The 22,658-nt window shown below is 37.4% G+C and overlaps 1 protein-coding gene across 3 annotated transcripts in view; it reads right to left on the minus strand.

Moving 5' to 3' along the window:
- The window catches only part of LOC149069499 (delta-sarcoglycan-like), a 148,347-nt gene that overhangs the window by 33,612 nt on the left and 92,077 nt on the right, over window positions 1-22,658 (minus strand). For all 3 annotated transcript variants that reach the window (XM_089249543.1, XM_089249542.1, XM_089249545.1), the window contains one exon: window positions 9,393-9,480. In XM_089249543.1, the coding sequence (XP_089105669.1) occupies window positions 9,393-9,480 (88 nt within the window). The remainder of the gene's footprint in view (window positions 1-9,392; window positions 9,481-22,658) is intronic.

Here is a 22,658-nt window from a genome sequence, read left to right on the forward strand (position 1 = left end):
GATGATTATTTTACATCACTGAGATTATGTGCATTTTTTAAAAGGACAAGCTTGGTTGGGACCCTTCAAAAAGACCGTCGTGAGGTACCTCCAACTGCAAAAACAGGAACTGATATTACACTGACATCTTATCAGAGAAAAAAGATTAAAAATGTTCTAGTTCTGAGTTCACTTCATACTGATGTAACCAGGGCCGGTCTTAGGCCCAGCGGCGCCCGGTGCAAAAAAAGTAGTCAGCGCCCCCCCCCCCAGGCGTAAATCCAGAGTGATGTGCCAGAGGAGGCAATTTTTGCTAGTCATACGGGACAGATTCATTCTACCATATTATCAGACACTCTTTGTGTTGTGACACCCCCCCCCCCATCCCCGGCACACCGCTATTTAACTTGTAAACAAGCATAAAAACCCAACTTGTTTGATTTAATTAACAGATTTAAAAACATTAAAAAAGCAAAACGTCACACATTTGTGCAGGATACTCATCACGGAGGATCAATCTTCTTCATACTTATGTTAATTGAGTTTTATGGTAAAATTCGTGTAGCGCACGCATCACGTACGGGCTAAGATGATAATAAAAGTGGTTAAATTAAAGTGATATTTCCGTATGATTTCTTTTCATATTTATAAAACACATGAACTTCATTTGAAATTACCCCTTTCAGTGCCAGTACCAAGAAACGGAAGGGACAGGCTAACACCAGCTAAAGCACCGGGCCCTGCAACTTGGGCAGGCCCGTAACTATTCTGAGGCAATTTGGGCGGTGCAACGAGCCGAATGGGGGGGGGGGGGCTTGTAACTCTTCCTTTTTCTGAGCATAACCATTTCAAGGAGACTCCAAGAAAAGACTGCCCCCGAGAAAGCACGCTACAGCCCTGGGGAAGGGGCCATATTATGCACTGCACAACTGCCCATCGATTATTTCCGTTTCGAAAAATAACTAATATTATACACACTCAAATCTTTGTTTTTTTTTAAATTCATCTCGGTCATTTTTTTCATACATATTTTACAGTTTTTTTATAAATACGTATCTTAAAGATATTTTTCTAGTAATGTATATTTAACGCGTTTCGGCGCCCCTTCTCATTTGCTCCCGGTGCAATTGCACCGGTCGCACTGCCCTAAGCCCACCCTGGATGTAACTATCAACGAAAACGTGAAAAAGACCCCAGAAATAGTTGCCTACAATAAAGAAATTAAATAAGGAGTTTACATCGTGGATCAAATGGTGCGATTATACACCAATAAGAATAGAAGTCGTTGCTGGCCAATGCATGTTTTCGGAAAAAATTACGAACCTTACTCAACAGATCCTTTTTCAAGAGCGCGAAAGGGGAAACGTTTCCGGGAAAAAATGACGAAAATTCTGTGAAATTTTAATGCGACGAAATTGTAATATTTTATACCGCCCCTCAACAGATCCTTTTTCACGCGAGCGAAAGGGAAACGTTTCCGGGAATAAATGGCAAAAATTCTGTGAAATTTTAATGCGACGAAATTGTAATATTTTATACCGCCCCTCATCAGATCCTTTTTCACGAGAGCGAAAAGGGAAACGTTTCCGGGAAAAAATGGCAAAAATTCTGTGAAATTTTAATGCGACGAAATTGTAATATTTTATACCGCCCCTCATCAGATCCTTTTTCACGAGAGCGAAAAGGGAAACGTTTCCGGGAAAAAATGGCGAAAATTCTGTGAAATTTTAATTCGATGAAATTGTAATATTTTATACCGCCCCTCAACAGATCCTTTTTCACGCGAGCGAAAGGGAAACGTTTCCGGGAATAAATGACGAAAACTCTGTGAAATTTTAATTCGATGAAATTGTAATATTTTATACCGCCCCTCATCAGATCCTTTTCCACGAGAGCGAAAGGGAAACGTTTCCGGGAATAAATGGCGAAAATTCTGTGAAATTTTAATGCGACGAAATTGTAATATTTTATACCGCCCCTCAACAGATCCTTTTTCACGAGAGCGAAAAGGGAAACGTTTCCGGTAAAAAATGGCAAAAATTCTGTGAAATTTTAATGCGACGAAATTGTAATATTTTATACCGCCCCTCATCAGATCCTTTTTCACGAGAGCGAAAAGGGAAACGTTTCCGGGAAAAAATGGCAAAAATTCTGTGAAATTTTAATGCGACGAAATTGTAATATTTTATACCGCCCCTCAACAGATCCTTTTTCACGCGAGCGAAAGGGAAACGTTTCCGGGAATAAATGACGAAAATTCTGTGAAATTTTAATTCGATGAAATTGTAATATTTTATACCGCTCCTCAACAGATCCTTTTCCACGAGAGCGAAAGGGAAACGTTTCCGGGAATAAATGGCGAAAATTCTGTGAAATTTTAATGCGACGAAATTGTAATATTTTATACCGCCCCTCAACAGATCCTTTTTCACGAGAGCGAAAAAGGAAACGTTTCCGGGAAAAAATGGCAAAAATTCTGTGAAATTTTAATGCGACGAAATTGTAATATTTTATACCACCCCTCAACAGATCCTTTTTCACGCGAGCGAAAGGGAAACGTTTCCGGGAATAAATGACGAAAACTCTGTGAAATTTTAATGCGACGAAATTGTAATATTTTATACCGCCCCTCAACAGATCCTTTTTCACGCGAGCGAAAGGGAAACGTTTCCGGGAATAAATGACGAAAATTCTGTGAAATTTTAATTCGATGAAATTGTAATATTTTATACCGCTCCTCAACAGATCCTTTTCCACGAGAGCGAAAGGGAAACGTTTCCGGGAATAAATGGCGAAAATTCTGTGAAATTTTAATGCGACGAAATTGTAATATTTTATACCGCCCCTCAACAGATCCTTTTTCACGAGAGCGAAAAAGGAAACGTTTCCGGGAAAAAATGGCAAAAATTCTGTGAAATTTTAATGCGACGAAATTGTAATATTTTATACCACCCCTCAACAGATCCTTTTTCACGCGAGCGAAAGGGAAACGTTTCCGGGAATAAATGACGAAAACTCTGTGAAATTTTAATGCGACGAAATTGTAATATTTTATACCGCTCCTGAACAGATCCTTTTCCACGAGAGCGAAAGGGAAACGTTTCCGGGAAAAAATGGCGAAAATTCTGTGAAATTTTAATGCGACGAAATTGTAATATTTTATACCGCCCCTCAACAGATCCTTTTTCACGAGAGCGAAAAGGGAAACGTTTCCGGGAAAAAATGGCGAAAATTCTGTGAAATTTTAATGCGACGAAATTGTAATATTTTATACCGCCCCTCAACAGATCCTTTTTCACGAGAGCGAAAAGGGAAACGTTTCCGGGAAAAAATGGCGAAAATTCTGTGAAATTTTAATGCGACGAAATTGTAATATTTTATACCGCCCCTCAACAGATCCTTTTTCACGCGAGCGAAAGGGAAACGTTTCCGGGAATAAATGACGAAAATTCTGTGAAATTTTAATTCGATGAAATTGTAATATTTTATACCGCCCCTCAACAGATCCTTTTTCACGAGAGCGAAAAGGGAAATGTTTCCGGGAAAAAATGGCAAAAATTCTGTGAAATTTTAATGCGACGAAATTGTAATATTTTATACCGCTCCTCAACAGATCCTTTTTCACGCGAGCGAAAGGGAAACGTTTCCGGGAATAAATGACGAAAACTCTGTGAAATTTTAATTCGATGAAATTGTAATATTTTATACCGCTCCTGAACAGATCCTTTTCCACGAGAGCGAAAGGGAAACGTTTCCGGGAATAAATGGCGAAAATTCTGTGAAATTTTAATGCGACGAAATTGTAATATTTTATACCGCCCCTCAACAGATCCTTTTTCACGAGAGCGAAAAGGGAAACGTTTCCGGGAAAAAATGGCGAAAATTCTGTGAAATTTTAATGCGACGAAATTGTAATATTTTATACCGCCCCTCAACAGATCCTTTTTCACGAGAGCGAAAAGGGAAACGTTTCCGGGAAAAAATGGCGAAAATTCTGTGAAATTTTAATGCGACGAAATTGTAATATTTTATACCGCCCCTCAACAGATCCTTTTTCACGCGAGCGAAAGGGAAACGTTTCCGGGAATAAATGACGAAAATTCTGTGAAATTTTAATTCGATGAAATTGTAATATTTTATACCGCTCCTCAACAGATCCTTTTCCACGAGAGCGAAAGGGAAACGTTTCCGGGAATAAATGGCGAAAATTCTGTGAAATTTTAATGCGACGAAATTGTAATATTTTATACCGCCCCTCAACAGATCCTTTTTCACGAGAGCGAAAAAGGAAACGTTTCCGGGAAAAAATGGCAAAAATTCTGTGAAATTTTAATGCGACGAAATTGTAATATTTTATACCACCCCTCAACAGATCCTTTTTCACGCGAGCGAAAAGGGAAACGTTTCCGGGAAAAAATGGCGAAAATTCTGTGAAATTTTAATGCGACGAAATTGTAATATTTTATACCGCCCCTCAACAGATCCTTTTTCACGCGAGCGAAAGGGAAACGTTTCCGGGAATAAATGACGAAAATTCTGTGAAATTTTAATTCGATGAAATTGTAATATTTTATACCGCTCCTCAACAGATCCTTTTCCACGAGAGCGAAAGGGAAACGTTTCCGGGAATAAATGGCGAAAATTCTGTGAAATTTTAATGCGACGAAATTGTAATATTTTATACCGCCCCTCAACAGATCCTTTTTCACGAGAGCGAAAAAGGAAACGTTTCCGGGAAAAAATGGCAAAAATTCTGTGAAATTTTAATGCGACGAAATTGTAATATTTTATACCACCCCTCAACAGATCCTTTTTCACGCGAGCGAAAGGGAAACGTTTCCGGGAATAAATGACGAAAATTCTGTGAAATTTTAATTCGATGAAATTGTAATATTTTATACCGCTCCTCAACAGATCCTTTTCCACGAGAGCGAAAAGGGAAACGTTTCCGGGAAAAAATGGCGAAAATTCTGTGAAATTTTAATGCGACGAAATTGTAATATTTTATACCGCCCCTCAACAGATCCTTTTTCACGAGAGCGAAAAGGGAAACGTTTCCGGGAAAAAATGGCAAAAATTCTGTGAAATTTTAATGCGACGAAATTGTAATATTTTATACCGCCCCTCAACAGATCCTTTTTCACGAGAGCGAAAAGGGAAATGTTTCCGGGAAAAAATGGCAAAAATTCTGTGAAATTTTAATGCGACGAAATTGTAATATTTTATACCGCTCCTCAACAGATCCTTTTTCACGCGAGCGAGAGGGAAACGTTTCCGGGAATAAATGACGAAAACTCTGTGAAATTTTAATTCGATGAAATTGTAATATTTTATACCGCCCCTCATCAGATCCTTTTCCACGAGAGCGAAAGGGAAACGTTTCAGGGGAAAAATGACGAAAATTCTGTGAAATTTTAATTTTATGTAATATTTTATACCGCCCCTAAAGAGATTTGTTGGAAGAAGATATTTCATACTTTGCCTGGATTGTGTTTAGTCATTCTATAGAATGACTAGTCATTCTATAGAATGCCTAGGCAAAGTATAGAATAAAACCGGTATTTCATACTTTGCCTGAAACGACCAGGCATTGTATAGAATGCCTAGGCATTCTATAGAATGCCTGGATTTCATACTTTGCCGGTAACATACATATAAAAAAATTGTGCGATTTGATCATGAATTGGAGAAGCGGTCAAAAATGGTTAACCCTTTCCCTGAAACAATAATTACCGTAGTATAAAATGAAAAATCTTAGCATTTAAAGATAATTTGATTTGATAAACTTTGGTAGACCACTTAAACTGTTAGATAACCCAGTCGGAGGCAACAATGATTTTTTTTTCTACTTTGAATAATAGAAATATTTAATCGAGCTTTTACCAGTTCTGTTGATTGGTTCCCTCTTCTTCTCCGTTCAAAATACATGAAACATTTTTAGGAATGATTTTAGAATCAATCTATGACAGATTCTAACTATGTATAGTGAATTATTTGCGAATTCATTGTGGAATGAAAGCGAGCTTCGGAACAAGTATAAAATCAAATCTGAACAAAGCGAGAAAAAAGCGGAATGTTCTTTACGGAAACTTTGCCACAATAGGACACTTTGAGAAGACATTTAAAAAATGATTTTAAAAAAAAGAAATAGATAAGGACATTAATTGAAAAGCCTCATCCATTTCAGAGCCCTGCGTGAAGGTAGAGGGAAAATGCAGTAACCGAGAACATTAAAACACGGTGGAAAGCATTTTGTCTTCATTGCAATTAATGCTCTCGAGGACAAGGACCGGGAGTACCTTGGACACAACAGAGAAGTATTTTTTTTTTATAAATATATATGTACTCTATACGTGTGTGTATTCTTCTTTCATCTTTTAGTTTGTTCTTTATTCTTTTCCAAAAGAGAATCCACTTCCTCTTTTACGATTAGTTGAGCTCGGAATCTTTGGTTTAAAGGCGAAAGTTTGAGGGAAAAAAATAAAATGTTGGAAAAGATGGTGGTGGATTCACTTGGAATCGGGTTGGGCGTACGTGTGCGAGAGGTAGTGGCGGTGCCAGAATTAATGTCCCTACTAGACTGCGATGAGCCCCTGCTATAACAATTCTCGAGAAGCTTCTTTGATTTATAAAGGTTATTATTCAAAGCCGGATTCTTTTATCTTTTATCTTTATTTTTTTTAATGATGGGAATAACTGGTTCCGATTGCTCCTGGTTCCGGCCAGACGTTTTAGTTGAAAAATCGCGTCCATTCTGGGAGTTGTTTGTACTTCATCATGTCTGGAGGGGAAGCGGCATAGGATCTTCATTACTATTTTTTCGTTTCTCTCCCACACGATTTTTATTTTCTCGCCTTTTGAGTAATTATCTAAATATTTTCAGCGATCCGTTCGTTTGATAAGTGAACAAACACACCAGGAAAGAAGCTTGCTGCTGTACTAGGAAAATCCGAGTAAACATTGTTCTGTGGAAGTCTTTAGCGATTGTCATCATAAATATTGTGCTCCGGATTCCGGTTACAGAACTGAAAAGAGAGCGACGATTTGTCGTACTATCCATTTTCTGAAAAATCTCTACGGAGCATAAATGCTTATCTCTAGACTTCGAAGATTGCGTAGATTGAAAATTTACGTCATTTCCTCAGGAGTTGCTAAAAGATAATATGCACGAGTGTATTTGATTTCAAAGTCTGCAGTGGCAATATAATTAGTAATTTCCTTACAAGAATTTTGTAGAGGCAGTAGTAAAAGTATGGTGTTAATTTTTGAATTGTGCATTTTTTGACTTCGTCAATTTTTGACAAGAAGAAATCGTCCATTTTAGACCTTTCTCGACAAAAACATGAAACTGTCGAAAAACTACACGAATCTTAATCAACTAGACTTGATGCTAGTGCGAAAAGTTAGTTAGAAGGGGCAACGGGTCTATTGAATACGTTCAATAATATCCATTTACGTGATACCAGTCGCTTTAAAAAATCCTCGTTATTTTCCTCTCCTGAACCGAGCGAAAATATAAATATGTATTTTCTGTTTTAAGTAACGAGATCCTCAAGTATTCCCAAAAGATCCTGTGTGATCTGTCCAGGCAATTTATTTAAGTTAAAAATCACCCATGTGTGCCCGAACTGGGATTCGAACCCGGATCTGCACAGTAGGAGGCTAGCTCCGTAACCCCTCGACTTCCAGGGAGTTAATAGAAATACAGATGTAAAATCAAAGGTGGTAACAGATAAACTGCCTGAAGAGGAGGATTTTTGCAATAAATCCAACAAGAAGGACCTCATAATGTACTAAATCTATCTTTTTGCACTGCCTGAAATAAGAGAAAGAAATAAAGAGATAAAAGGTGGTGTATGAGGTGATTCACTAAGAATATTACTACAGTTGCAGTGAAATGGTTGGTTCTGTTTCAATTTTGATACCACTGTTTTACGTCCCTGAAGAATCTTCGAGTTTTAGGGAAGTTAGCATTTATAAATACAAATTTTATAAAGTCGCAACAGACAAATTTCCCATCAAGTTAACTCGAACAAAATGTTAAAAGAGAAGATAGAAATATAAACATGCATAAAGAAAAAAATCGCTTAAAAAAATATGGATGTCATTAAGCCTAAATACAGCAACTCAGTTTTTAGAAAGAGTGAAAGAAAGTTATAGAACAAAAACCCTTTTTAAAAATAATCTTACACTATCCATGAAAATATGTTTGTCATCATCCGAATATGGATAGATTTTTCGATTTCTTCTACTTACTTATCACATTTCTTTTTAAAGGTGCTTATATATATTATGAGGAAATTTACGACAATAGAAGGCAAGATATCCCATGCACTCACAATCCTGCTAGAAAAAAAATCTCCTTAAGATACAACAGTCTAGGAATTGTGCTAACCAAAGGGTACTTTTGTTCTGTATTACAGTGGTTCCCAAACTGTGGTTCGTGACCTCCCTGCGTGGCAGCATAGGGGAGAGAGGGGAGCGCTAGGGGATCGCGGAATATTTCCAAAAGTATTCAAACGTCTTAAAATAAAATTATTTTATATTCTCTCGCAACGTAAATAAATATATTTGCAACCTAACACTTAGCTGAGCTATTTATAATACATATGCGCACTAGTCAAAGGTAAAGCGCGCGGCGCACGTGACTTATAAATTAATAACTACAGGTACATTAATACTACTATGCGTGGAAAAAAACTATCATTAAAATGGCAAATCTTAAAAACCGTAAATAAAAAATCCGGACAGCTCGGTAGAATTTTTACCGCCAGGTTTGAAGAAATCATGTAGTTACTGATTTTGATGACAGGGAAGCCCCCCCCCCACTACAATCATTCAACTTTCATTAATTTTTGAACACGGGTTGATGTATCCGAAGCCACACACAAGCACGAGCACTCACGTATCTCGATCAGAATGTCGATTTTCCAAAAAAATTCGAAAATGCAAAGTTCAATGAATACTTTGTATGCACATATGAATAGTACCGATACGGCACCACCTATCGATTAAATTTTAACTGAAGTTAAAAAAAAAGTGGGGGGGGGGGAAGGGCTACCAATAAAATTTTTTTGTCAAAAGGGGGGTCGTGCGTCAAAAATTTTGGGAGCCCCTACTCTAGTCGAATCATTTGATTGAGGATGTGTTATAATACTCTATGGTCCATGATATCCATTTCATTAAAAATCTTAAATACCTCAAATAAATCTCCCCGACACCTACGTTGTTGCAAGGAAACATATTTAAAGAATGGATATCTTTCTTAAATGCTATAACTCTGCATACATGTAGTTTACAAAATTGAAATTTAAAATTCAACTCAATTTCTTAATTCAACCCAATTAATTTATTCCTTAATAACATAATGATGTGCATTTGAAATTCATGCAAATGGCATATTATGTTCTTACCAATGTAGAGTCGATTACTTATTTTTCCATCAGTATTCCTAGCGTTGATTGTAATATTTCTGGAAGACTCTATCCTGAGCTGCTGCTCCTGTCGATAAAAAAGAAATAAAGCATTGGAATATGTAAATGTAAAAAAAATTTTATGTGCAATTCAAAGCATTAGTTGCTGAGTACAATTTAAATGTTTTTCGAGAACACCTGAATGACGAGCATGATGAGACATACTTATTTCACTCTATTTCCCATACTTTACATTAGTTAGCGTCCATCTTGGAATAGTCGAATTGTCCTTGGAGACAAATACAATAGAATCTGGCCTATCCGGCCTAATGTGGCGGAAGGGATAACAGAAAAGCCGGATACGCCGGAGTTCTACAAATTCTCACTTCTCTCTCTTTCTTTCTCTCCCTCTCTTACCCCAATCATTCCACCAAAAACACCATTTTAATACCAAAAAAAAACAAAAAAAAACCGCTGTTTATACTCCTCCGCAACAAACATAGTAAAGTTTGGCGACAGATCTGATGATTTGGTGACGTCATGGGGCCGTGAGACGGCCGGATAGTCGAGTTTCTACTGCGTGTGTTTGGCTCAGCGTACATGAAATCCATTCCATATTCTATGAGGAGTATCAGGGTGAAAAGTGAGATATTCTTATATACCCTTTATTTTTTGAACCTTTGGTGATATAGAAAAACTTCCATCCAGTTATAAAAAATACAAATAACATGCACATTCTAGTTTTGTCATTTATTTTACCTGAACCTGAAAGACCAGATTTGGGGGAACAGAGCGGGGACCACGTTCTGGTGGAGCAAGACCAGACACATCCCACCTCACGTCTCTGTCGATATGGAGATATCGACGTGTCCACAGGGATAAGTACGTCCGAAAACGAAGGGGAACTCTTTCTCTTAATTAGCAATGTAATGTGATTAGTTCATTAGTTTTAGTTCATAATCTATTAATTGTCCAGTATTAGTTGGCGAACGAATCGAGAATCTTATATAAACGTTGAGCAAAGTTATCAAAGTTATTTTACTTGCGTCCGCAAATATACCGAGATACACAGTTTTATTACATCATGCGGTCATCCTGTCCTCTAACTTCCAGATAAAAAATTATTAACCTGCCTTTACTAAGCCCAATAAAAAAAATTCATGTTTTTGAGTGTAAAATTAGAACAAATACTTGAGTTCAAATCGCTGAAAATGTGGGAAAGAACAACATATATAGTGAAACCTCGATATAACGATATTCTGCGGACCATCAAAAATGTCGTTGTAGAGGGATTATCGTTATATCGAATATTGTTGTAGCGAGGTTTCACTGTACTAAACAGAAAAAAAAATTCGCAACATTCTTTTACAACTACAGTTCATTACAGAATTAATAAATTTTATTAAAAATGTTCCTCTCAAATTTCAATCAGCAATATATCAACATATTGCACTTGGAAACATGGAATTTTTCTGTTAGGCTTCCCATAGGCGGCCTGACAGGGCAATAACTTTTTGACTAGAAGTGAGTGGACTGAAGGGGACCGTATAAATAGTAAATTTTATTTCTCAGCACATATACGTTTCCTGATAGAAGAAATGACATATTCAAAATGTTCATGCTATCTAGATACTTTTCCCACTTGGAAGTATGTTTCTATCTATTGTAATTTTCACAACATTGTAAAAATACAACACTATCACCAACGGTTCAAAAGATAAAAAGTATATAAAAATACACTTTACACCCTGTATTTTCTTCTATCGATAGGAATGTTCATAGGAATATTCACAGAGGTTCCATAAAAAGAATTGACTAGACGTATTATTAATCCTTTAATTGGCAAACATTGAAAAAATCCAGAAGAGAAAAATTTAGAAGATTGTATCAAACATACGAGGCACCCTGAATGCTATTACATAAGGAAAAAAAACATTATTGTCAATATTTAAAAAAGTATGGGATGTTACACTTCAGGGAAGAAGGCACCGCAATATGCCCCTTCCATACATGCTATTTCCCTCCAAAATGCAAAGGTCAAAAATCGTTTTTGCTTGTCAGGACATAAACGTGTGTACCATTCAGTCATTTTGCTGGTAATTATAGAAACTTCATGAACAGCTCACAAGTAAAAATCGAATGGTTAGGAGTTGCTTAGGAGCACCAATGACGAAATGAGCTCAAAATATACAATGCATATATTTGAAAAATATAAGTAACCCATATGTGTTGCTTTTGAAACCAACACGACTAAATAAAGGGTTAAAAAAGAAGAACGTACAGGAGAATTAATCAGAAAAAATAGCCACAGTTATTCGGAAAAGAAGAAAAAAAACATTGGAAACGTACATCCAAATTTCATATCCAAAAAGAACACCGGAATGATATTTTTTTCCCCACATATATAAATCATAGAAAAAAAAATGAATGCTGATTAAAACTTATTTTTTCCTTCACAAATTCGAACTTTACGGTTGAATTTCTACCAAATACTCGCCCGATAACTCAATACTAAAATTTATTTGAGGTAAGAATAAGATAGAATGAAAAAAAAAAGAAGAGAGAGTCGCAAATATAGAAATCGAAATTGATTATCTGAAACTGGGAGAGAATTTCTTTTTTATTATTATTATTATTATTCGGATTTCGAGAATTTGTCATTTTTCGTTACTTTTCAAAAACTGCTAATGACCGAAATCGTAGAAATTTTTCCTCTTCCCAACCCTCTTGAATATTCGATCATTAATACGCTTTCCCCTCTCTTTTGCGCGTTAATTCTTTTTTCCTTCTCAAACCATTTTTTCTCTCTCTCACAAACGTACAGAATTACAATCCATTAAACTAATTTATTAAATTCATATTTTGCCCCCGGAGCTTTAATAATAATATTATTATTATTTCCTTTTTTTCTCTCCCTACTTCTTCTAACGACTCCTCAGGATGTTCGAAGAGCATCGAATTACATCAATTAACTTTTCGTTTCGAAATTTCGAGATCATTAAGCATAACGTTCAGCAGAGTGTTTATTACTGGACTCATTTACTTGAAACGTTTGGATTTTTTTTTTTTTTTGAATTTTACTTTTATTTTGGATTTTTTGAACTAAATTCCAAAAGTCTGATTTAATTCGCCATAATTAACGACGTCTGATAGTAAATGCTGAGTTAATGACAAAAAAAATGTCTTCCCAGATTTTAATCCGCGTAAATATGAAATTCTATGACATAGAAAACCCTAGAGTTGGGTTTCATTGAATTTTAATTTGTTTTTAACTTGAAGTTAATGGAAGTGAACGTGATGATGCTTTTGAAATATTATTGTTATTTTTTGATAATTAAGGTTTCTAAAATTAATAAATATCTGAATGGATTGATTCGAGTCACGTCTGTTTCTTAAGTACGACTTTATTTCATTAATTGTTGTTTCAGTACAAATTATTGCATTTTTTTTATTATTATTAATTTTTTTTTTTGGTTGTAGAAAAATAACTTTATGTTTAAAAATGTGCGAATTATATTTTATAATATGAAAAAAAATGAGGAAAAATAATATGAATGTCAAGAAACTCGTTATGTTCTTTTAAGAATAAAATTTTTGTATATTTCAATAGATGGTTTTGCGTTCGGCAAATAGTTTATAATGTGTGTGTGTGTGTGTGAATACTTTTTATAGAATAAAATACCTCATGTTAAAATACAAGAGGCATTATATTTTCACTACGACGCTTACAGCTTATCGGTGTTTTTTTTTTCCCTCGGAAAGTAGGAATCACTAAAATCTCTGTAAAATGTCATGTATTTTTTAATGAAGTAGGATTTGTCCCGATTTTCAGTAGGTGCAAATTGAGCAGTTAAGAAAAGTTGTTCCATTGAGAAATCCACGTTAAAAAATATTTGGGCTTGTTGTTGCTAAATTAAGAGTCTTTAAGGGGGAAAAATATCTCGTCAATGCTCCTGTGACATTTATTGCTAGGAACGCGGTGCAGATGAATCGTTTCCACGTTAAAATGAGTGCTTGTTCATGATAAAGAAAATGCGGTGTTGACGAACTTTCATTTCCTATCATTGGAAATGTGTTTAACAGGCGTTCTCAACCTTTAGCTTGAAAATCGTGGGAGGTGGGAGTCATTGCTAATGGTAGGCATGCTATAGCCCTACTAAACAATTTCATTCGGCCTGTCGCTCTCATTTTAATAGAGGGGTGCAAGGTGGATACAGCTCCACTCCGTTGACAATCCTGTTTTGTCTCTGATGTAAACCAGAGTGTAGCACTTTTGATCCACCATCATGGACATCCACAATTCTGCTGAACTACATACGGGTATCTCTCAGTGAGAATTTTGGTAGGCACACGATCCAATCTAGCAACTAGGGTGTGAACGAATTCGTCATGCATATACTCATCATACAATTTCTCTCCAAATTAGGAAGCCGTATAGCCGCAGCTACTGAACAGCATCCACACTGTTACCAGCAATAGAACTGCACAGCACCCACATACCATTAGGTTAACCCCTCTCATCAAAATATTCTAACACAACTCACCACGTTCTAGGGTAAAATTTTGTAAATTGCGTTAACAGTAGAGGACAGTAGTCACAATCTATCGCAGTGTTTCCCATAATGGCAATATTGGCCCCTGGAGGCAGATGGAAGAGTTGGAGGAGGGTGCGGTAGAAGCTATGGGTTTAGTATAGGATCATATAGGGGATGACTGAAGTTTCGGGGTGATGAAAAAAATGCTGAAGGAAGCAATTGAACAAAAAATTGGGAAACTGTTGTCTGTTACAGACGCACACTATCTGGGTTGATAAAATTCTTCTTACCGTGATGAGTATTTCTTGATGAAAAATATACCTTTTCCTCTATTTAATGCAAGATATACAGGAAACTATTTCACCAAGCACCAACTCTGGCCGCTATATTGCAATTCACTGCCATTAATGAGATCGGTTGGATATGAAGGTGCTGTCAATCTGCGGTCGCCTAAGTTCGTTAGGGAAAATATCTAATCTATATCCTCCCTCGGGTTTAAACCTGGACCCGTGACAGCAACCTTCACGGTGGTGGACGAGCATCTCACCACCACACCATTTGGACGTTAATATATCTGGGCTCGTCCGGGAGAATTACTTCCTCATATGCAGGAAACTGGTTTTATACAGAAAGTGTTGACTAGGAAACGGAAAATCATATTTGCCTCCGTTGGGACTCGAACCACAGCCCTCTCCCAGTCCGGGAGAGTGCGCTACTACTACGCTATAGAAGCAATGAGAAACTTCTTCCTTGAAGCTGAACGGCACCGTGCGATGAACGGTGACAAACAATCAGCTAATGGCTAGTAACGGCATCAAGGCTGCCAGAGGGCGACATGTACCTAGATATTTCGAGAAAGATGCCCCCGTCCCTAGTTGATACACGATATGCAGGAAAATCATTGTTATGTACAAATGATGACTAGGAAAGCGAAATTCCCATTTACCTCCATTTAGACTCGAAACCTGCTAGCTGGTGGTAGCGAACTCGCTTGGACTGCGAACGGTTTATGGTTTGAGTCCCAGAGGAGATAAATGTGGATTTTTCTTTAGTCAGAATATTTATATTAATATAATTTTTTTTTGATTTTGTGTGAATTGTGCATGAGATTTACTTCGAATGGTACAATCGGTGTTTGTAATTATATATTCTGTATCTTCAATTAAAAATTGACTTAAAAAAATTTCTTAAAAAAATAACTCGCGTATTACACAGATTACAGAATTTCTGAATTTTTCTTTATGTATTTGAAAATATCGTAATAATAATGTTCCAAGAACATATTACATACACATTTTTCAGAATTTGTTCATAAAAATCCTTCAATAATGAACGCGTTCTTTCCATAAACATTGGGAAGTTTTTAAAATATTTGTGAACACAAAAAATGAATTCTTAGAAAGTTTAATAGTGTACTTATTTCCCAGGAATTTCTAGAACATCAGTGAGTTTAAACACAATCTACGAGCAGTATCGTGAAGTTAACCTATGAAAAAGAGGCTTTCCAGTAAAATAGTCTACGGTTACCTTAATATGGTGGTGGTGTAAAGAGAGTGAAATAATGGCCGTGTAACGGTGTTACGAAGCTCTGATCAATCACTAGAATCAGCCGTTTGAAGTGAAGCTAAATGGAGTGTTAGCAACTGCATATCTTCCCATTACCGTGAAATTGGAACTTTAGATAAGCACTTTTAAAACAAAAAAAAAAAAGATTTAGTTAATCTCCTCCTTAAAGCTCAACATCGATTCCTTACTCTTAACTTTATCCTATTTAATTTTTTGTTTCTCAAATTTTAAGCTCTTTACAATTTTTTTGTGAGAACAATTTAATTTGCTTTACTTAATTTTTATATTTTCTGGAGTGAATTCACAAGCATGTGTAAATATTCATTTTTAGCACTTTACCATCTTGTTCAGATTTTTTTTTTTTGAAGTAAATCGATACTTCACAGAAAATTTAAATATTTTTATTGGGCATTTGAAAAGCTCAACATTATACATTAGGCGCAAGTGGTGAAATATCAGCACATGTTTATCATAATTTATGGAAAATGTTATGTATGAAAACAAAAGATCTAGTCAGATTTTCATGGTTCAATATTTATTCAAGAATTATTTATTTTTACAATATTGTTGGCAGAGAGAGGAGACCTAAATATATATATTTGCTTGCCTATATATGCTTGTATATAGGCAAGCAAGAATTACTGAATTTTAACGTGTTTGAGGAACCCTCTTTTGCCAAAGATGTTGTCCCAAAAATAGAAGAGGTTTCTTATAATCAGGGTGTTTCATTAAAAAAATACGAAAAGGTGAAAGTGTCAATTACAGCGTCGCTACACCGAAAGTCCGTCTCGTTCATGTCCGACTGAAATGCGTCTCTGATTCGCTTGACGCATTCTTCTGATGTCGATGGTATGGGCCGTAATCTTTTCACATGCTCAACCTTACCTGTGTCTTTAAACTTCTGCGCATCAATGCATAATTGAAGGTATATCTGCTGGATTTTTATGGTTCATCAGACAAAATTTTCTTTACCCGGTTTTCGGTGATTTTGTTTCCACTGACCACATACACACTGCGCTTTAACCTGCGCGGTTGCCATTTGCGTTTCTTGTAACAGCTGCCGAGCAACTAGCGCCGTCTACCTCAGACAATTGATATTGAAAAAAACTGTAAGATTTCTTCATCCTTTTGCCGCAAACTGCATTTCATTTCACCTTTTCGTATTTTTGTTATTAATGTTTAAAATAATAAAGACCTTTCTCGGGCACCCTGCATATATTTTTCAACTTTTTCCGAAGTTTTAAGCTGAAACAATGGGGGGGGGGATCCTTATACACGATGGTTAATTACATATTTTAAAGTTTTTTTTAATTGCATTTTTAATTGGGTTGTTGTATTTTTGAAATATATGACATCCATATTTTTATGGGCATCTTTTTCTCAGCCACCTCGTTGGGCATTTTGCCTGTTGTGGCGTTGTATTTGTATTTGTACATGTTAAAATGTGTGGTCTATGTTTGTATATTCATTCAAGAATTACATGCTTGTATTTATTCAAGGATTTTATGCTTGTTTATTTAATCAAAAATGAAATGTATTGTGCATTCCACTCAAAAACAGCGTATTTTTCCAATGAAACTGTGTAGTTATTCAATAAAATTGTGTATTTATTCAAAAAATTTTGTATTTTTTTATTCAATACGACTGTGTATTTATTCAAAAAATTTTGTATTTTTTTATTCAATATGACTGTGTATTTATTCCCCAATTATATGCTTGTATTATTTGTTCGAGAGAATTCTTTGCTTGTTTTTTATTTCAGAATTTCTCAAAAATTTCAAGTGCTTTTCAATATTTTTAAAGACACTTTAATTTGGATGTATAATTATTTTTTTCACTTCTTTAAAATATGCCTAAACACATAAATTGATTTTTTTTATGTTTTACAGACAAATTTTTCCTATAAAATTTACACCCTGTAGCCAAAAAATCATTAACACCCTGCTACTCACATCTAATATCGTGTGGGATCTCCTTTGGCTTTGAAGACAGCAGATATTCTTCCAGGCATGGACTCTACAAGTTGATGAAATCGTTGAGGAGGAATATTAGGCACTGCTAATGAAATTACAGCTCTTAATTCCCTCTGGTTAGAAGGTGGTGTTTCGAAACTTTTAACATACATTTCAACCTCGTCTCAAAAATCCAAAACTGAGGTGCTCGTATCTCATCGCTCTGGCAACGAATCGCTTGGGGCGGAACGTGCCGGTGATGGTAGCGGTGCCCATGATGACGTTCTTCTCCTGCGTACAACGTTAATACTGAACAATCCAAAAACGGGATTGAAAATTAAAAGAGCCGACCCACGTCCGAAACTGGCACAAGTACAAGAAACAGAGAGGAGCCAAGTTGCTCAATTGGATTGGGATTAGGTGACTATGTGGGGCCATTGGAGCAATTGAAACTTTGAATCATGTTCCTCAAACCAATCTAAGATAATTCCAGCCCCGTAGGAGAGTGAATTGCCCTGCTGGAATAGCCATCATCAGGAAACATTACGACTATAAACGGGTGCACGCGGTCAGCAACGATTTGGCATTGTCCGATGTTTCCAATGGAAATATAAGGAACCTTGTTTTTTTTTTTCCTCAAGCCGAGCACAACTCAGGTCTATCGCCATGGGCAATTTACTACCTAGTGAGTTGTGCCGGAAGTGTAAGTGCGTGTACCTAACAGTCTGAGTGCGTATCTAGTGTTGTGTATGATTTTTCAGTGCTGCCATCTATATCTCAGAAGTGAAGTGAGTGATGTGTAGTGACTGAATATTTGTACTGTTTGTAGGACTGTTGTTCTCTGTGGCGAGACTTTTTAACGGGGAGATCAGCTCGCATTTGCGCCTCGAAGTTGGGAACCACAGAAAACCAACTTCAGCCGACCACCACTGTGGTGAAGGCGGGGCTCGAACCCGGGTCCCCGCGATGCGAGTCCGTCACTATGACCACTCGACCACCACAGCGGCAATATAAGGAACCAAGAGTACACCAGGGAAATTCTCCCCAGACCGTGATTCCACCGCACCCCGTTTGAACAGTTGTCATATGACAAGCCAGATCCATGGCTTCGTGCTGCTTGCGTCACACACGGATCCTGCCATCAGCGACATGGAGAAGAAATATTGACTAGTCAGACCAGACAACCTTCTTCCATTCATCAAGTTTCCGATTTCAAATACAAATACAACGCCACAACAGGCAAAATGCCCAACGAGGTGGCTGAGAGGTCTTTCCGCGCTCTCTAGCTCGCAAAAGTCTTCATCGGTTTTGCGGTGAAATCAAAAGGACTCTTGCTGATCGCAGGCTATTAAAACTGATTTGCTTAAAGATCCGTCTCTTAGAGCGTACGGATATGCTTTGCGATGATCCTGAGTTGTATTTCGCTTCATTTTGTGGCGTTGTAGCTCTTCTGTTGCTGCACGCGATGCGTGTTAGTTGCCTGACACCTCTTTCGTTCACACGTGATTTCCACCCACTATTCCTCTTTCCGTTCGAAGTTTTTTTGGCTTAACTTAAATTCTTCGAAGACTCAACATACTATTGTACGAGAAAAGCCAAGAAGGTGTTGGTGAGATCTGTCTTCCATATTTTGAAACAAATATGGCAAATGCATGAATTTTAATCCTTTATATCCTAGCATTTAATCCTAGCATATTGATCCTTTCAGAAAAGTGATTTTGTCTCTAACGCCAGAAAGTTGAAATTTTCACATCGCTCAACCAACGGATCATTTATATGTACAGCAGATTTGTGTGGTCAAATATATCGTGACATGTCCGTAGCATGTAAAAATTTTGACCGGGCATGTACATTTTAAACCACACGTCCTACGTTTGCATATAAAATATTGATTCGAGCGTGTAAATTTTCGGACATCTGTCCAGCCCTGATGCACACCAAAACCTGCTAAGTTAACAATGTCTGTAAGTTTTTCACTTGTAAGTTGAATAGTTTTTCCTGGGAAGTACTACATAACTATAAATTAGTGTAGTGAACATTGCTACTTTAACGCATGGGCCCACCCGGCCTCAAGAGAATAGGGGCCTCAGAAAAAGGACAACTGGTTGAATTTTTTTTAAATATGCCAGGTAGGGCCTCAGAAAAATCACTTGGCCAGTAGGCACATGATGTCCTTGAGACGGCCATCGTAGTGAAGTAAGTGACCTAAGTTGACCAAGGAAATTTCACACCGTAGGCCAGGGGGGCTCAATCTTTTGAAGACTGCGGGCCACTTCAATGGTTTAAAGGGTATCGCAAGCCGCATAAATTATTTGTAAATGTGCCGCCGCCCACTCAAATGATCTGGGAATATTCCGTGGGTCACTTTCAAAAGATGGGAAACAGCGCCCCCGGTCACTTACATGATCTATAAATGTGCCGTGGGTGACTTAAGTGATAATAAGTTAGTAAGAATGTGCCGTGGGTCGCTTGAATGATATGGAATTGTGCCGTCCATCACATAAAGAGTAAAGAAATCATGTGCTGGCGCCACTTTAGTGATATTGCTCCGGGTCACTTAACACGTTCACTGCGGGGTCTAAATTGCTTGTTGAGTCCCTACTGCTAGCTTTTGTAGCTAAGATTAAAACTAGTTTTGTACATGACGCCACCATGGCGTCATTAGCAGTGAACGTGTTAATGGATGTGTAAATGTGCCGCGGGTCACTTCAGCAATCCGAGAATGGTCTGCGGTCATCACAAAAATATTGCTTATGGCGATAGACCGGAGATGTGCTCGGTTTGAATGAATGAATGAATGAATGAATGGTCATCACAAAAAGTGCCACGGGTCAGTTAATTGTAGTTTAGTTTTTGTTTAGTTTCACTGGAACAGCGCTGCAGGTTGCGTAAGTGATCTGTAAATACACTACGGGTCACTTATTTGTGAATAAGCTGCGGGTCGGTAAACTGCTCTGAAAATGTGGTGCGATGATTAAATATGTCGTGGGTAACTTAAGTGGTCTGGGAAAGTTTCGCGGGTCATTTAAAGGTGCTGGTTGTGTGCTACTACTACACCAAACACCAACTCTGGCCATATCGCTGTATTGCAATTTACTGCCATTTATAAAATGGGTTGCAAATGAAGGCGCTGTCTCCTGGTTATGTTCTGCTTACTTCATTTTTGCAAAATTAAGTTTGAGATCATGGGACTCATCAGATGATTTCGAGGGCCAAATTTAGCCCCCGGGCCATGGGTTGAGCATGTATGGCATAGGTGGTCAACTTATATAGTGGAGTTTCTACAATATCATTCTCATTGTGGGTTGGCATCATTAAAATGCATTGGAAAGTTGGAAATCATTGAATATTTCCTTTCGAAGCGGTATGTAAATTTCTGAAATATTCTAAAATTGCTTGAAAATCCCGCAAGACCAGTTTGAGTACTTTCACTTCCTTTGGGGAGGGATTCTGGTATTGTCCCATTCTGGATTGATGAATGAACACTCTGGATTGTTTCATTATTAGGTTGCGTGTTGGACGGAGCAGCATCGTTTCGTATCCACCGTGGAAAAGCTAAATGACTGATTTGATTTACAACTTTGGGAGAAGGAAATGTCTTTTTCTTACACGAAGCCCCAAAATTTCCCGAAGCACTTCATTTCTCGGCCATGTCAAGTGAAAATTGCCTCGGATTTTCGCTCCCCACCTCCTCCCATTCATCGAGTCAGCAGTATTACGGTCTGACATTGGACTGTCCCCCAGGAGAATACAATATTGACTACGAGAACTTGCCTTCGTACAGAATATTTTGCAAAATTTAAAGGCATTCCAGATAACACTGAAAACCGCTCTCCGCCCATGCCATTACACTGTGCCCGACTCCCAACTCGTGTCAGTGAGTAAAATATATACATCATGGAATCGCGTGGAAATTCTTAGAATTCTTTCATTAAAGTGATGAGGTGGCTTCACGAGGCGCGTAGTTGTATGTGCGAAGAGGGGGGGGGGACCTAGGAAACACCCCCTTCGTTTCGCGGGTACATGTGTGCCTTTGCATAATGCATGAAGCAAAAATGGAGAAGAAGGTAGGAGAAAGCGTGGCCTCTCCCAGGTTCCGAACTTGCTTTAGCCCGAGCTAAAAGGCAATGAAATGGCATGAAGTTTAAGGGTTGGCAGGTGAGAGGGGAAAAGCCCAGCAATTTCATCAATCACAACTTCGTTCCTAGAGGCAGAGGTTTTACAAATTGATTCTCAGAGGCTTTTGCTGCCGCCCGGAGAAATTCTCTCCCGTGTTCATATTTAAAAGTTGAATATAAAGTAATTGATTTCATACGAGACATTTCAAGAATTTCTATTGCTTATTGTACCGAATTTTCTTCTTTTTTTTCGGTTGTCATCGACAGCCATTTCAAGAAGGTGTCTGACTTGAAATTTGCTTAATTATATTACAACCTAATGTATATATATATTTGAATTTTTAAAACACTAGTATGAAGTGCTTTATTGTGATACGGGAAGTCCCGTATCAAAATGTTTCGAATCAAGGAAAGGGACTTTTTTTTACGAGAGATATATTATTAATTATTGTGTATACTCAGGAGATGATCTTTACATATCTAAAATATCTAACCATGGTTGTGTGCTGTGCATTTATTCCTAATGTAAAACAGCAAAAATAACATGGGTCCTGAGGACTAGAACTCGGTCAGCTCCTGCCCCACCCTGTTGGGGCTACGACGTCAACTGATGGCCAGCGGAACAACTCTTATGACACTCACCGGTCAGTTATCTATCTGCAATGCGTGAGCCAGACATGCTATGTGAAGCATGTGGAGGGACAAGCTTCTAATTTATTTTCAGCTTTTCAAATATATGGGTTGCATTTGTCCGAAACAAAAACGTTCATGTCCCGTCCAGCCAAAGCACAGTCGATGCATAAGTGAGTAATTTTAATTGGAATTTTAATTCTGTTCGTTTTAACTGGAACTTTCACAATCTTGATGCGAATTCCAGGGTACACGTGGATTGTAATCGAAAAATTTCTCTATAGCCGGGATTACGCTACAAAAGTTTTGTAGAAGCTCTTTGATAAAATTTGAAAAATTTAATCAATAAGATCACCTGTTGCATTTGCTCGAATTTAACCGATGCGCTTAGTGGTTGAATTTTTCAAATCTTATAAAAGATCTTTTATCAAACTTTTATAGTGTAATTCCGGCCTAAGGCAGAGA

This window comes from Pholcus phalangioides, unplaced genomic scaffold, assembly GCF_987345545.1.
Source record: "Pholcus phalangioides strain wild (caught in Gottingen) unplaced genomic scaffold, Ppha-v1.0 ptg000022l_1, whole genome shotgun sequence".
NCBI classification, from domain to species: Eukaryota; Metazoa; Arthropoda; class Arachnida; order Araneae; family Pholcidae; genus Pholcus; species Pholcus phalangioides.